This window comes from Artemia sp. Qi Xiang Cuo, chromosome 11, assembly GCF_049724085.1.
Source record: "Artemia sp. Qi Xiang Cuo chromosome 11, ASM4972408v1, whole genome shotgun sequence".
Taxonomy (NCBI): domain Eukaryota; kingdom Metazoa; phylum Arthropoda; class Branchiopoda; order Anostraca; family Artemiidae; genus Artemia; species Artemia sp. Qi Xiang Cuo.
The window spans coordinates 59,204,472-59,220,266 of NC_142804.1; the positions used below are offsets into that span (position 1 = coordinate 59,204,472).

The following is a 15,795-nucleotide window of genomic DNA, read 5'->3' on the forward strand; positions in this document are numbered from 1 at the left end:
GACACGGCTAATTGTAGACAGAGAAAAGCCAAGACAGATAGTCCAAGTAATTGAGAGGCAAATGTTTAAATGGCTGGGGCACGGGTAACTGCTGACAATCTCGATAAAGAGACCGGTAATTTTATTAGAAAGCAAGGTAGTTGTGTATTTTTCCACGAATTATCAAATCTTACTGTTCCACTGTTTGCAATTTGCCATAAAAGACTTTAAGTGTGAATGACGGGAGAAGCAGTGGATACTAGTATGGTTAAACAACACAAAGTAAATTATTTCCTTTTTATACAATCGAACTTGGTATGAATTCTAAATGAAATGAGCTTTGGTGAAAATTGTCTTTTTTCCAAAATAATGATAAAAATGTCATCTCTAGGCTGACACCAATATCGTAATTGAGTAGAGCGAATTGATTGCTTGCCCTACTGATAAGAATATCTTAATGTCAAAATCAAATTATGTTTCTTCTGGAAATGTGTCTTGAAATGTGAAACTTATATTCGCATACAAACCTTGTATTTACCATTGGATATATACCATTGTATTTAGGTTTGTTTGTTCACGGTATAAACAATAATTTATTATAGGTTTGTCTTAGGGAGTTAAAACAGAAAAAATGTTTTAACAAAGTTGTCTGTGCCTATCGGGGAGGAATCAGTTGGAACCCATTACTCCCACCATGTAAGACTAGAACACAACTGAAGTTATCAGTTCCAAATATTTTAAAGATACTTGAAACGTAACTGGCAAAATACTTTCTTGACGTCTTTGATCCTTACCACCAAAAAAAAATTGTTGAGACGAAGCTCTACCCTGGTAGTCTGGTATTCTGTAGGTGTTCTAATGTCTGTTAAAATTTCGGGAATTTTCTAGAATATGCGTCATGAGCCTGAAAATCTTAGTTATTGTGCTATCTTATGACACTCATTTGCAACATATGAGGAAAATATGGCAGCAAAAAGATCTCTTTGGCCATTTTAAAGCATTGATTGAACGACATAACCGAAATATGAAAATCTAAAAAGAAAGGACAAATTCTGGAATGAAATCTTCCACTATTTTCTGAACGTGAACAGCTATTAAATAAAAAGTTACAATAGTTTCACGCAGTCGGTTTTTTGTCGCTATGAACAATTATCGGAGTTTTCTTAAAATTTGTGGTTAGCTTTGATTTTCTTTTAGTAATGAGTATTTCTCCAGTTTTTCGCGTTTTCGGCTTAAAAATTACAATATCAGTGTCTAATGTAAATTTTTCAATTACATCTCGTTGTTTTTGATGGTATTCAATATTACTGTCGTATAATATTCGTTCCATTTGAAATCAAGGCTTCGAACGGCTCTTTAACAAAGACTATGCTTCAACAGCAATTTCTGGATATTATACTTGAAAAAATCGTTCTAGAAGAATATTCAAAAGATTACATATGAATGTAAATAGAATAGGAGAACAAATATATATCAGATGTATCACTCCACTCTCTTTATATCTGACTCTTTAAACTCTTTTATTTGTGACTTTTACGTCCACCTTTGCTTATAATGGTGGTAAAAATATGTCATTCTGACAGCCTGAACGCACATAATTTCTTTTTATTGAGATCAACTTCCCTGACTGTTCAAACTTCATACCCTAGCAGTTTTCGAAATGATATTGACTATGAGCCTATTTGACAGCCTGGATGCACACAGTATGGTTGAATTAGTTCATCATATTTGTGACTTTGACGTGAAGGTTTGCTTGGTGTGTTGTGGAAAAGATGTTATTCTAGCAGCTATAATCCACATAAAATCTTTTGATTGAGTTTTTCATCCCCTCGACATTCCCTGAAGGTTTCAACTTGTTACCCTCAACTACTCCTGTGATATTGTAGATATGCCATTTTGACAGCCTGGATGCAAATGAAATCTTTTGATTTAATTCAACACCCCGATCAATATTTACTGGAAGCTTCAACTTGATAAGTTTAGTCGTTCCAGAGATATTGCAGATACACCCTTTTGACAACGGTGATGCACATATTGTCTTTAAGTTCAAAATCTCTTTCAAAATTCTCTGAAATTTTCGACTTTACATCTTTAACTGTTCTCGAGGTATTCCCGATATGCAGTTTTGACTGTCCGGATGCCATATTCTCTTTTGATTCCGTATAATATCCCCTGAAAGTTCCCAATTAATACCAGTAGCCAGGGCCGTCACGTATGAGACGGCCACCACGCCACCGCATGTTTTTGGACTTTCTTTATAAAAAATGTCAGTAAAATCGTGGCGAGAAGCGCCACGATTTTTGCGACTCCACCAAAAATTTTTGTTCGTTCAAATAAAGACTGCGAAAATACTGACATGTCATCTACAGAAATCTCGAACTTGGTCGGTAAAAGCAGCAGTTTCACCGACTCCTGGCAAACATTTTCGATAGTCACGACCCTGCCCGTAGCCATTCCTGGGATCAAAATAAACGAGCCCAGATCAGCTCTTTTGACAACCTGGATGCTCTTAAACTCTTTCGATTTAGTTCAATTGTATGAGTAATAATAGTAGCAAAGTTGCAGTCAAAATTGGAATGGTAAAGTAGCAGTAATCCCAAGTAGTCACAGTCCCGATAATAAGTAGTCGTAGTCCATGTAATAGCAGTGACCCTAAAGATTTCAAGTTCATACCCTTAGCCGTTCCTAAGATATTCCAAACCTGCCCTCTTAATAAAATGGATGCACATGGTGTTTTTTGACTCAGTTCAACATCCTCATGAACATTTTCAGAAGTTTCACCTTTTATATCCTTACTCCCACGATCAGACATTGTCACCTTTCCCAATGATGAATCCTATGCATAAATTACGGGTGAATTTCATAATTTACAACCTTTGCCCTGGGGGTTGTGTGTAATCATGGCAGCCCCAGGTGCATAGTTATTAGACCTTTCGAGTATTTTGAACAAGATGGCTATCTCCAAATGCCAATCAGTATTAAGGAGGGATGTCTAAACGGGCAAGGTCGACAGGAAACCCCTGATCACTTTTCAACATACTCCTCAACATGCCCTGAAATTTTCAACTTAATACGCTTAGCCGTTCCTGAGATACTGCTGATATATCCTTTTAACAACCGGCATGCATATAGTGTATTTTGATTTAGTTTAACACACTCTTACTGAGAGTTTCACCTTAATGCTCTAGCCTTTTTAGAGATTGAGGATCAAAACTACCCCCTTCATGTAATACACCCAATATGTAAGAAATAGGAAACTTTCATAACTTACAGCCCTAACCAAAAACAGTTCCTAGGATTGGTGGCGCCCGGGAAAAAGTTAATTACAGCGCCCCCTCCCAACTCAAATATAAGCAAAACAAGCCGAGTTAAAGTGAAAAATTGGATCAAAGTGGGGATATTCCCAGCCGCGATGCCCCGAAGCTACGGTGCCCGGGCAACTGCCCCGGATGCGCCCCTCTTATGAACGGCCATATCCTTACCCAAATAGTTTTGGGGGTCATATTATTCTTAGAAGTATAATTATTTGAACTTTAGACTATTTTGAACAAAATAGCTGTCGTGAAATTTCGGTCAGATATATTTTAGGGAAAGGCAGAATGTCGAGGGGACGTTGTCGATCGCTTTTGACTCTTAAACAGGGCAGTAGATCTTTCAACTTCCGAGTGAAAGAGCCCCCTCTAAAGTTTCTACGACCACCCCTTCCATATGAAGTGGCTCTGCGAAAAAAAAATTACACTTCAAAGCCTTAAGGCTCTTTAAAATAGGCAAGGCTAGAGCAGTTGCCTCGGACGGTCGTAGCATCCATGTTGTGGCCTTGGCCATCAGAAAAAATAACCATTGAATCAAAAGATACGTAAAATGAAAACAAACTTCACATTGTTTGCGACTCTTCCATAACAGACGTAAGTGTGGTAAGAAAAACAATTTTGTGACTCAAGTTTTTCAGCCTTAATATTGTGGATGAAAAATCTAATACTCCTAGCTTTTATCACTAGCTACGTGCAATCGATTTAAAATACGATTAGTAAGTAAACTTACGCCAGAAATTGTAATACAATTTTTTAAGCATATTATTCAACTAACTTGACAAAACGTTCTTCTCTTTTTTCTTTTGTGTGATTCAAACAATTTTTTTTACTGGATAATGATATTTGTTTTTCGGTCACTTACGATATTACCTCGTTAAACTTGAAAATGATCAATACACTTTTCAGTTTAGTTAATATTATTAGTTCTTTTGCCTGAAACAAAATACAGTGGGTATAATTAAATGTCCAAAATTACACTATCTTTCCTTGCCAGCTAAAATTTTGAGGAGACCTTGAACGATACGGCAAGTAAACCTTATATTCTAGGGTATTTGATCTGGCACTATCCCGGAGGATGTTGCCACACACAAAAATATATGTTATGTGATTATATGCCAAAAATGGAGTGATTTGGAAGCACTGGAAGTGGTGTTTTTCTTTACTGGAACTTTTGAAAATATAGACTGAAAGAGTGGGGGGTTAGTTAAAGGGCAAGGAAAGGGTGAAGTAATTTGGAATTATAACTTTAAAAGTAAACCACTACCTGGCGGTTTTGATGACGAGTCACCAGGGCCGACGTCAAATAAAATGGTCAAATCACCAATCACCATGGTCAAATCACCATGGCATAGCATTATATATAATTGAAACAAATTTCGTAGTTTTATAGATTTGAATAAATCCTTGGTTAATAATAAAATAATATTAAAGAATCATTTAATTAGTAACTATTAATTTTATTCCTGGTGTGGATGCTCCTCATTTCATTTTATTTGACGTTTTATTTGGCGGTGTTGTTGACGAGTCACCAGAATAATATCTCTGAGGAGAATATTTTGTTAAAGCCATACGTCGATTCGTTCAAACCAAGGTTATGCATAAAACTTAGTGGTTCAGCATGATAAAAGACTAACGGCATACTGGGCATTAACAATGTGTCTGGTATTGTGACAAGTGTTATACGAAAAGTAGACTAAATGTATACGTAACACATTTTTTTGTATTTCAGCTAGTTTTACATTTCAGAAAGTACGGTTCTACAAAATTTTATTACTTTTCTAATAGCCATCAAAATCATTTTTTCTTCAACGGCATGCCTGCGCAAAGAGGGAGAGGGAATAATTCACCTGCCTGCGCATCACCATCATGGTGGTGATCACCAGGGAATCACCACCATGCCTGCGCAAAGAAGGAGAGGGAATAAGTCACCTCTTTGATTTGCCCAAAAAACACCCTTTAGTAAATTAATAGCCACAAAAACGCACTTTTTGTGATTCCAGCCAAATACCAAGAAAAAATTCTTTCATCCCTCCCTCCTTAAAGGCTAGACGTGTGTGCACTTGCGTATTCAGGTGGTTTAGCCAATATATTAGAATTTTAATTATTTTCTGTCACTGTCTTCTGAAAACACTTATTCTGTTGTTCTAAAAATAACAAAATTAAACTACCAACTATAAACAGATATGAAATTACAAGGTAACTATAGATACATATTAGAAAATAAAAAAATTAGACAAAAAATTAATAGTCAATAACAGACAGGCAGATACTAAGTTAAATATACACTCATTTTCAGCTCCAGGAAGTGTCTATATTTTCCTTTTATTTCGAGTTGGGACTGGATCCACCGGGTAAAGGCTCGCCAGTTTCAAGTTGCTTGAGCAGCCGATAGAGAGCAGCAGCTTCTCGGATACGACTGAATTGAATGCAGAAAGACTGGACCTCAATAAAAACCTCCTGTAAATAATTGTAACAATAAACAACCAGTTAGCTTAAGCGTAAATGACTCATAACCTTAAAATTAGCCAAAGGGTCTTATTTGCCAGCGTTTGCACTGCTCGTGTTTGATTTGATGGCGTGCACATAAATGAGCTTAACACGAGTTTTCCAATCCACTTTATTGTGTTACCACATCCAAAATGAGTGGGCGTATATATGGAAAATAAATCTATCTATCTTAGGTTTTTATGAATTTGTGAGACAAGAATTGTGTGATATGTGATATGAATTATATTACATAAAAATATCTTCCTCACAGTTTTCTATTTGAGAATTTAAATAAGAAGCAGAAAAAATTAATCCGTGGCTGAACAATATGCCTTCATTTTTGGTAGACAGCAAACAAAATTATGTTTATGTTTACAACCAAAGCGAGACACGGGATGCTAGGACAAATGACAACCGTAACCAAAGTAAAAATTAAGTCAGGTAGTATTTGAACAAAAGAGAGTCAAGAATTTATCGTCATAACTACGGCCAAATAAGTATGCTATGATTTTAACACAATGCTCAACCTGTTGGAAGTAATGTGCATTGCCAGTTTAATATACATATGCTGATATTTATTCCTTAAAACCTTAATAATTTTTGATTTATTAAGTTAAAAAAGTCACAACATTTGAAATGTATTTTTTTCAGCAAAGTACAGTGAAGTTTTCAGTAAAGTTATCGTAAAGTGGGATGATCCAGAATTTTAAGGAGAGTCTAAACATGTATGTACTGTAGTAGCTGTTATTATATGTCATGGCAACTGTTGCTCTTCAGCTTAAAATGATAATAATGATAATTTATTGCTACCCTCTGTACATAACAAAGACGCACAAAGAGGAGTATGAAAGAAAAAAGGGAATGACAAATGAAAAGGACACTGACAAACGGAAAACGTAGAGAACACTGGCAAAACAAAACATACGCACAAATATTGACAACTTTAATTTTAAGCACCCATCCAACAAGGGAAAAATTATATGAGATTTTACATCTTATGACATTAAGCACTTAATAGAAGACAAACCAGTGAAAAATCGATAATTCTATTGCAGCGGTCAGCAAATCTACGTGACAGTTCGTCCATTCTTTGACTAATCTCAAAAACACCGTACTGTTGGGACATGTAACTATTGCGGGTCCAAATAGGGATGCCGAGAAAATACTTTGAAGAACTTAAAGAACAACGGTTTGTTTTTTATCAGAGGCAGAGAAAAGTTTCCAAACAGGTGTAAAAAACAATAAATGTAGTGCGGAAACCGCGCTATATAGGCGACCAATGTTGTCAAAGACCTGGCATTAATCCGTATCATACCTTTAATACAAATTTTAGTTCAATAGGTCTCTCTACCGCCTATAAAAATGTATTTTCTAATAACTATTACGATGCGTTGTAACATACTAATTTTTTAAGGTATAAAAGGCTGAAACTGAAGAAAACATCGTTTTATTATGAGAAATGCAATGAGAAAATCTATTTCAGGTGGTGATACTAAGGGATTCTCCAAGTTAGCGAAAAATCTTCTTAAGTTTAGCGAAAAATCTGCAAGTGGTTAGAAATACAGAATGAGGGATGCCATTTGCAAAAAGTTGGCCAGACTAAATAGAGGAATGGGGAATACGACAGAGGTCAATAAAATAGGGAGATCTCAGAATCATATTAAGAATCATATTAGCTGTCTAAGCTAGTAGTCAGTAGTCAGACCTCCTACTGAAGATAATCAAGAGCTTTTGCAGCCAGTAACCCTGAAATCTGATGAGGCAATGAAATCTAAAAAGAATAAGTAGTCAACCATCACTGAAAAAAAACAGAGTTCCGGCCATAATATAGATATGGGACGGAGTTTTGGTAATTCTATGAATATTTTTTCACTGAGGTTCTCCAGTGGCAGAACTATTTAAAATAAGAAAAGAGAAACCCAGAACCAAACGGGAATCTTAGGCTAATATCGTTGGGGAACACATTAAGTAAGCTATCTAACATATTTTGAAGTTGGTTAGATAGGTGGTTTGAAAGGAGAGAAAATTGATAGTGGTTTAGGCAGACTTTAGGGAACATTATAGCACACTCGATCAGTATTTATAAAACTCAATTAAAACATGTAATAGAAAAAGAGGGGTGTGACTTTTGTAGCGTTTCCAGGCCTTAGGGAGGCATTTGATGGAGTCGATAGGGAATTACTGATCTGTTTATTTGATGCTAGAATGCGTAGAACATTTGTTATGATTTACAGTTGAGATGTGTATGGTAGTGAAGGTAGTTGCGACGGTTGGTAGATGTATATTAAGTGTAGTAGAAAGTAAAAAAGGAGTGAAACAGGGGTGCATTTTATCTCCTTTGCATTTCTCTCTATATGTATGTATGTATTTCCGAAAAAGCCATCGGGCCATAGAAAAAAACAAAAAAAAACAAAAAAAAACAGAACATAAACATAAAAAAAACAACAAAAAAAAAACAAATAAATTAAAAGAGAAAAACTATATATTAAAAATATAGAACAACGTTTGAAGCAGAAAAAGGCAATAAGCGTCAAGTTGTTTACAACTAACCTTATCTTATTACTGTTCGAAGATGGCATAGCTCTACTAACCGAAACTCCAAGACTTAGCTTCAGATTATTTTAAGGAAAAGCAATTTGCTTGTAATAATGAAAAGTCAGTTGTTTTAGGACTATTGAAGACACAAGTGGACTAAGATTTAGCTTTGATAAAGAGGAAATAAAATAGTTGAAAAATTTAATTATTTAAGTAGCAAGTGAATGGCCAATAGAGGAAAGATAGAAGATGGAGGTTACCTGTTATGATTACCTGTATAGATGGAGGTTATCAGTTACCTGTTAGCATTCAGACAGTGAAGGTCTCCGGGTGCGAAATGAATTTGGATTAGCTACGTCACTTGCCCAAAGGACGCTGCTTGAATAAACAATTTGGATAACAAGTTTTTACTGCTTGCGAATGCTGAACGTGGGCCCTAAGTAATATCTGGATATTACAAATTACGGGCCCTTGCGAGTAAGTCTCCTTTCATGAATTTTTAAGGATTTTTAGAATTGTGCGGTATTATTGTTGAAAAAATAAGAGATGGCTACATCACTAACAAAATAGCATTTTGACCGGCGAATGGATGATTTAACTGCTACGATTTCGATGCTACAACAAGAAAATAAGGTGTTGAAGACAGAAAACAAGCTGTTAAAATTGGAACTGATTAAGGTGAAATCGTCTGCACTTCGAGTGGATTTACATACACGGAGAAACAATATTCTCCTTCACGGGATCGATACGCCAAATGAATCTGAAAATCTTCGTGATACAGTAAAAAATTTCTTCGGAAAAAAACTCGGGATTGCAGATCCTGATAAAATAGGTATCAGTGTTGCTTATAGGGTCAAAAAATTCACCACGTCTGATGATGGTGTTGGCCCGAGTTTGCGGAGCGGTAGGAAAAAAAAACAGTTGAGCCTATTTTCGTGCAGCTCAAGAATTATGATCGCTCATTGATTCTTAAAGAATGTGGTAAACTAAAGAAAACGAGCTACAGCGTGTCAACTGACTTACCTGTTGAATTAGGAAAGCGAAGAAAGGAATTATTGGCTCTCGGTTACAAGCTAAAAAATGCAAAGGGAGCAGAGAAGGTCAGTGAGACTCGTGTGGTCCAGCATAACGTAAAACTCTGGCTGGGGACAAAAAAGTTAAAAAGCTCACAGCAGTGGGTTAAATACGATGATGACTGTTTCGATCCGCTAAAACTGTTTGCAAAAAATGACCCGGAGGAGGTTGTTTCCGACCAGCAGTTTTGTCATTTTTTTATTTCTCCGATATTTAATTTTTATGTATGTGATATCGTGAGAAGTTTTTTGAATTATTGTTGAAGCCGGACAGTAATTCTGTTTTAAATTGTATGGCAGAGGAAGGATGTAAAGCGACAATTTTGTTTTCTTCTTTTTTTGTTCAATTTTCTTTTCTCTTTTTTCATGTTCCCAAAATTCAAGGTATCTAGTTTGTTTTTGTTTCCATTCAGTGTTCCATAAAGAAGTCCAATTGGGTATGTTCATTGTTTTTGACTCCTTGCTCTTCTGGAATTTTCACGACGGACCACCGATTGCAGTTGGTAAGTGATGACTCTTTCTTCAGCTTCATCCCCGAGAGGTATCAGAGATTTTGATATAGATAGATTAAAGAATTTAAAAAAAGAGTCTTATTTAAATCTCAAGCTTATTTTTGATCAAGAAATTGGTCAAGAAAAATGATTTCCATTTGTTTGATAATAAAAAATTTCCTAGAAGTAAATATGTAATTTCTAATTTAATTACTGGGGGGTCTTCCGATTCTCGGCTTTCGGTATTTCATTTGAATTGCCAAGGACTGTATTCCTCATTTTCTGATCTAGAGTCGACATGTCGGGAGCTTACCGCAGATTGTATAGGTCTATGTGAAATATTTATTACACAACAAACCGAAAGCCTTTTGGATATTCCAGGTTACACTAGCCATTTTCTCCACAGAAAACAGATGAAAAGGGGTGGTATAGCAATTTATATCCGCGACACAAGCACGGTTCAAACTAGGCACGACCTTACACTAAATATTGAAGGAATTGTCGAGTCGTTGTTCCTAGAAGTATGGCTGTCCCCAAATAAAAAAGTTATTGTGGGTGAAATTTATCGTTCTCCATCAGGGTCAACGTCTCAGTTTATAGAACATATGGCTCAAGTTCTGGAGCTAGCACAGTGTCAAAAAAATAAGCTTATTCTCATGGGAGATTTTAATATTAACCACAATATTCCGCTAACGGCCGAAGCAGCAGATTTGCTAAATAATATGGCAGGTTCAGGCCTATATCCTGCTGTTACGATTCCGACAAGGGTTACTGAGAGTACGCATTCACTTATCGACAACATATTCATCTCCTTGCTCCCAGAGTCGGTGGCAGTCCTCGTCAGCGACAATCCAGACCACTTCCCCATTCATGCAACATTCGCCCTTTCAGAACCAGCTAAGATAAGGTCACGAATCAACCCTATGTTACCGATTATATGTTTAAAAGAGGAAAACTTGAAGAATTTAAAACGGGAACTAGAGCAATTAAACTGGGATAACGTAATGGAGATTCAAGATGTAAACGAAGCATTTGGGTCATTTCACTCGACGTTCTTGGATGTATACAGTAGATGTTGCATGAGAAACCCGAGAACTAATAAACGAAAATAAGACCAGCCAATTAGCCCCTGGACGACGGATGGTCTTCTGGCCTGTGTGAATAAGAAAAACAAACTTTGGGGAGAGTATAGACGCTTTAGCTGAGCTTAGCACGGCTAGAGGAGTATGAGCAATACAGGAAAGTCCTTCGGACTGTGTTACGAAGAGCAAAGCGTGGCTACCTGCAGCAAAAGCTGACGGAAAGCGGGAAGGATGGTCGAAAAGTTTGGAAAATTATCAACTTGGTACTACGGCCAACTACTAAGTCTTCCACATTACCAGCGAAATTGGTCGTGAATGATGAAGAAATTACCGAACCTACACAGATTGCCGCATCGCTGAGTACATTTTCCTCAAATATCGGCGATACCACAGCAAATTCCGTCGGGATACCATCTAAATCATACAAAGAATACCTTGGCCCGAAGTGTATGAAATCAATGGCAGTGAGTCCTGTAACACCAGGTGAGCTCGAATTACTCCTAAAAAATTTGAAGGGCTCTTCTGCTTCAGGTTTCGACATGGTCCACACAAAGGCACAGAAAGCAGCAGTGACGACCATTGCTGAGCCGCTAACTTACCTTTTTTTGTTTATGTGCCGATAAATGGTACGTCATCTTTTGGGGTCAAAAACATGGTGTTAGGTGCCGGTAAATGGTACGTCATCTTTTGGGGGTCAAAACATGGTGTTAGGTGCCGATAAATGGTACGTCATCTTTTGGGGTCAAAAACATGGTGTTAGGTACCGGTAAATGGTACGTCATCTTTTGGGGTCAAAAACATGGTGTTAGGTGCCGATAAACGGTACGTCATCTTTTGGGGTCAAAAACATGGTGTTAGGTGCCGGTAAATGGTACGTCAACTTTTGGGGTCAAAAACATGGTGTTAGGTGCCGGTAAATGGTACGTCATCTTTTGGGGTCCAAAAAATGGCGTTAGGTGCCGATAAAATGTATGTCATCTTTTGGGGGAAAAAAAAAAATGGTGTTAGGTGCCGATAAATGGGACGTGATCTTTTAGGGTCAAAAACATGGTGTTAGGTGCCGATAAATGGGACGTCATCTTTTGGGGTCAAAAACTTGGTGTTTGGTTCCGTTAAATGGTGCGTCATCTTTTGGGGTCAAAAACATGGGGTTAGGTTCCGATAAATGGTACGTCATCTTTTGGGGTCAAAACATGTTTTTAGGTGCCGATAAATTGTACATCATCTTTTGGGGTCAAAAACATGGTGTTAGGTGCCGGTAAATGGTGCGTCATCTTTTGGGGTCAAAAACATGGCGTTAGGTTCCAATAAATGGTACGTCATCTTTTAGGGTCAAAAACATGGTGTTAGGTGCCCGTAAATGGTACGTCATCTTTTGGGTCAAAAACATGGTGTTAGGTGCCGATAAATGGTACGTCATATTTTAGGGTCAAAAACATGGTGTTAGGTGCCGGTAAATGGGACGTGATCTTTTGGGGTCAAAAACATGGTGTTAGGTGCCGGTAAATGGTACGTCATCTTTTGGGGTCAAAAACATGGCGTTAGGTGCCGTAAATGGTACGTCATATTTTAGGGTCAAAAACGTGATGTTAGGTGCCGGTAAATGGTACGTCATCTTTTGGGGTCAAAAACATGGTGTTAGGTGCCGATAAATGGTACGTCATATTTTAGGGTCAAAAACATGGTGTTAGGTGCCGGTAAATGGGACGTCATCTTTTGGGGTCAAAAACATGGTGTTAGGTGCCGATAAATGGTACGTCATCTTTTGGGGTCAAAAACATGGTGTTAGGTGCCGATAAATGGTACGTCATCTTTTAGTGTAAAAAAATGGTGTTCGCTACCGGTAAATGGTACGTCATCTTTTGGGGTCAAAAACATGGTTTAGGTGCCGATAAATGGTACGTCATCTTTTGGGGTCAAAAACATGGTGTTAGGTGCAGGTACATGGTGCGTCATCTTTTGGGGTCAAAAACATGGCGTTAGGTTCCAATAAATGGTACGTCATCTTTTGGGGTCAAAAACATGGTGTTAGGTGCCGGTAAATGGTACGTCATCTTTTGGGGTAAAAAAACATGGCGTTAGGTGCCGTAAATGGTACGTCATATTTTAGGGTCAAAAACATGGTGTTAGGTGCCGGTAAATGGACGTCATCTTTTGTGGTCAAAAACATGGTGTTAGGTGCCGATAAATGGTACGTCATCTTTTGGGGTCAAAAACATGGTGTTAGGTGCCGATAAATGGTACGTCATCTTTATCGGCACCTAACACCATGTTTTTGACCCCAAAATATGACGTACCATTACCGGCACCTAACACCATGTTTTTGACCCTAAAATATGACATACCATTTACTGGCACCTAACACCATGTTTTTGACCCCAAAAGATGACTTACCGTTTACCGGCACCTGACACCATGTATTTGACCCCAAAAGATGACGTACCATTTACCGGCACCCAACACCGTGTTTTTTACCCCAAAAGATGACTTACCATTTACCGGCACCTAACACCATGTATTTGACCCTAAAAGATGATGTACCATTTACCGGCACCTAACACCATGTTTTGACCCCAAAAGAGGTCTTAGGTGCCATGTTAGTCATCTTTTGGTGTAAAAAAAATGGTATTAAGTGCTGGTAAATGGCACGATACCTCATTCAGTTAGTTCTACAGCAATTCACTTTATAGTTCCCGGAGAAGGAAAAACGGAGACACTGGCCACGCAAGAATTTATTTATTGTTATTTTATGTGTAAAGTGGCGATCTAGGTAACCAGGATCATAAAAAAACTTGTACCTGGACGTTTATAATCTTGTTCCTAATGAGAGACTGAAGGAAGACACAAACAAGACGAACCAGGCGATTTTGCATATATTTATCTTGGATTGTCTCGCAAGTGGATATGCAGTTAGATATGTATAGATGAATGAACTCTGGCGGCAAGTCAACAGTAGACGTCAGCCTGTGAAATAAGATAGAATATAGAAGATTTTAGTGACGCGTCGCATTTCAGACCGACATATTTTATTCTCTTGATTACAAAACATTTTTCTCTGGGATTTAAACGACTTATTAGATAGTTAAATTTTCTTGAATTTTCGGCTACACACAGAAGATCTAGTTAACGAACACCCTTCTTACATTTCCTCTGAATAAGCAGTATAGGAAAAACTAGTTTTTTCCCTTAAGAAAACATCGAGAGAATTCCCGCAGAAAAATTCCAACAAATTGCTTAAAAACAGAAATATTTAAGGTACTGAATTCAGTAAAAAGGGATAGACTGCTACTACCGTACCACTAAGGGCGGATCCAGGACTTTTTTTTTAGGAGGGGGGGGCGCAAAACAGGTTGATCCGATAAACTTGCGCTAGGAGCAAGTTTAATTAACGCAAACTTGCGTTAATTAAGTAAATTACACTACTTTAGACTACGTTAGGGGGGCGCCCCTAGCCCCCTAGAACCGCCACTGCATACCACTGGTACAAACAGCAAAAAGTTTAAACGGGTGAGGGGGAGAGTTTGTTTTTTTAAGAAAGAGAAGTTTAAAGCTCAATTATCTACATTCTTGTAGATTTTAACTTCTTCCCCAATAATTTACCAGGAAGAGGGGTCTTGTGGCGCAGTGGGTTTGATCTCAGTTTGGGAATAGGAGACCCAGAGTTCGAAGTCGATTCTAGCACCCCACTGCAGAGTCGACACAAGGACCTTAGTAGTCGTTAATCCAGTACATACATACATTTCCAGGAGAGGGTTTCAGACAGAGCTAAGGGATTTCCTTGTGTGCAGGGAGTGTTCACTTTCTAATGGTAGCATAGAACTGAACTTTTTCAGAAAAAAGCGTTATCAAATTCAATTGAATAGTTTTGCTTATTTATCTTGACGGCTATACGCGGCTACACTGATGGAAATATGATACTATCCTAAAAACTTCATACTTCTGAATCAACTAAAAGAAAATCTCAGAAAATCGTGGTTTTCACCTCAGAAAATCATGGTTTTCATCTCAGAAAATCGCTGTTTTCATCTCAGAAAATCGTGGTTTTCATCTCAGAAAATCTCAGAAAATCGTGGTTTTCAAGTATTAATAGACCTAAGATGGATCCAGGACACACAAAAAAAAATAAATCATTTTTGATTTTTTTGTATTTTAAGAAGTCAAGAAACGCAATTTTTAAAAGTGTTTAGACACGATAAGTCTTTAAAATTACTCAGCCTAGATTAACAAGTGGGCTTTACTATGATGAAAAAAATTATGCGCCAAGGAAACTCAAAAACTTATTTTGTTTAAATCTTTCCCAACAGCCCTTGTCTTTTAAGAAGTAAATACAGGTTAGGTTAACCTGGCATCATTCTTATACAATCCTAAAAAGGGCTTATGCCAGATTTTGCCTCTCACTCACTCGGACTATCTGTCTTGGCTTTTTCTTCAATTAGCCATGGCTTGATACCTGCAACTACTTTATTTTAATGCATTTTTATCATCCTGTATGTCTCTGAGCAGCAGTAGTGGACAGTCCGGAATCACGAACCTAAATCTTTCAATAGTCTACTAATTTCTTTAAAATATCATGAATCTAAACTCCAGCAAAACAACTAGCTGATCTACATGTTAAAATTACAAATATTAATAAAAATAATATAAAATATAAATAATCTAAACACATTTTATAGAATACAAATTTTTTTAAATTCAATAATATTTAAGACTTTTATAATATGAAATTGTTTTGTAACATAAAATACACAAGTAAAACTCAACACAGAGGATAAATCGAAAACATATAGAAAAAGCCGAAATTTAAAGCAAGATTGTTTTCTATGTAAAAAAGCTTCGT

At 37.1% G+C, this 15,795-nt stretch overlaps 1 protein-coding gene across 1 annotated transcript in view; it reads right to left on the bottom strand.

Annotated features, from left to right (window-relative positions):
- Positions 1–5,057: 5,057 nt before the first annotated feature.
- The window catches only part of Not11 (CCR4-NOT transcription complex subunit 11), a 62,854-nt gene continuing 52,116 nt past the window's right edge, over positions 5,058–15,795 (bottom strand). Inside the window, exons 9-10 of the mRNA XM_089097313.1 lie at positions 13,757–13,922; positions 5,058–5,747 (exon numbers count right to left, since the gene is read on the bottom strand). Coding sequence (XP_088953439.1) covers positions 5,613–5,747; positions 13,757–13,922 — 301 coding nt within the window. The 3' untranslated portion in view covers positions 5,058–5,612. The remainder of the gene's footprint in view (positions 5,748–13,756; positions 13,923–15,795) is intronic.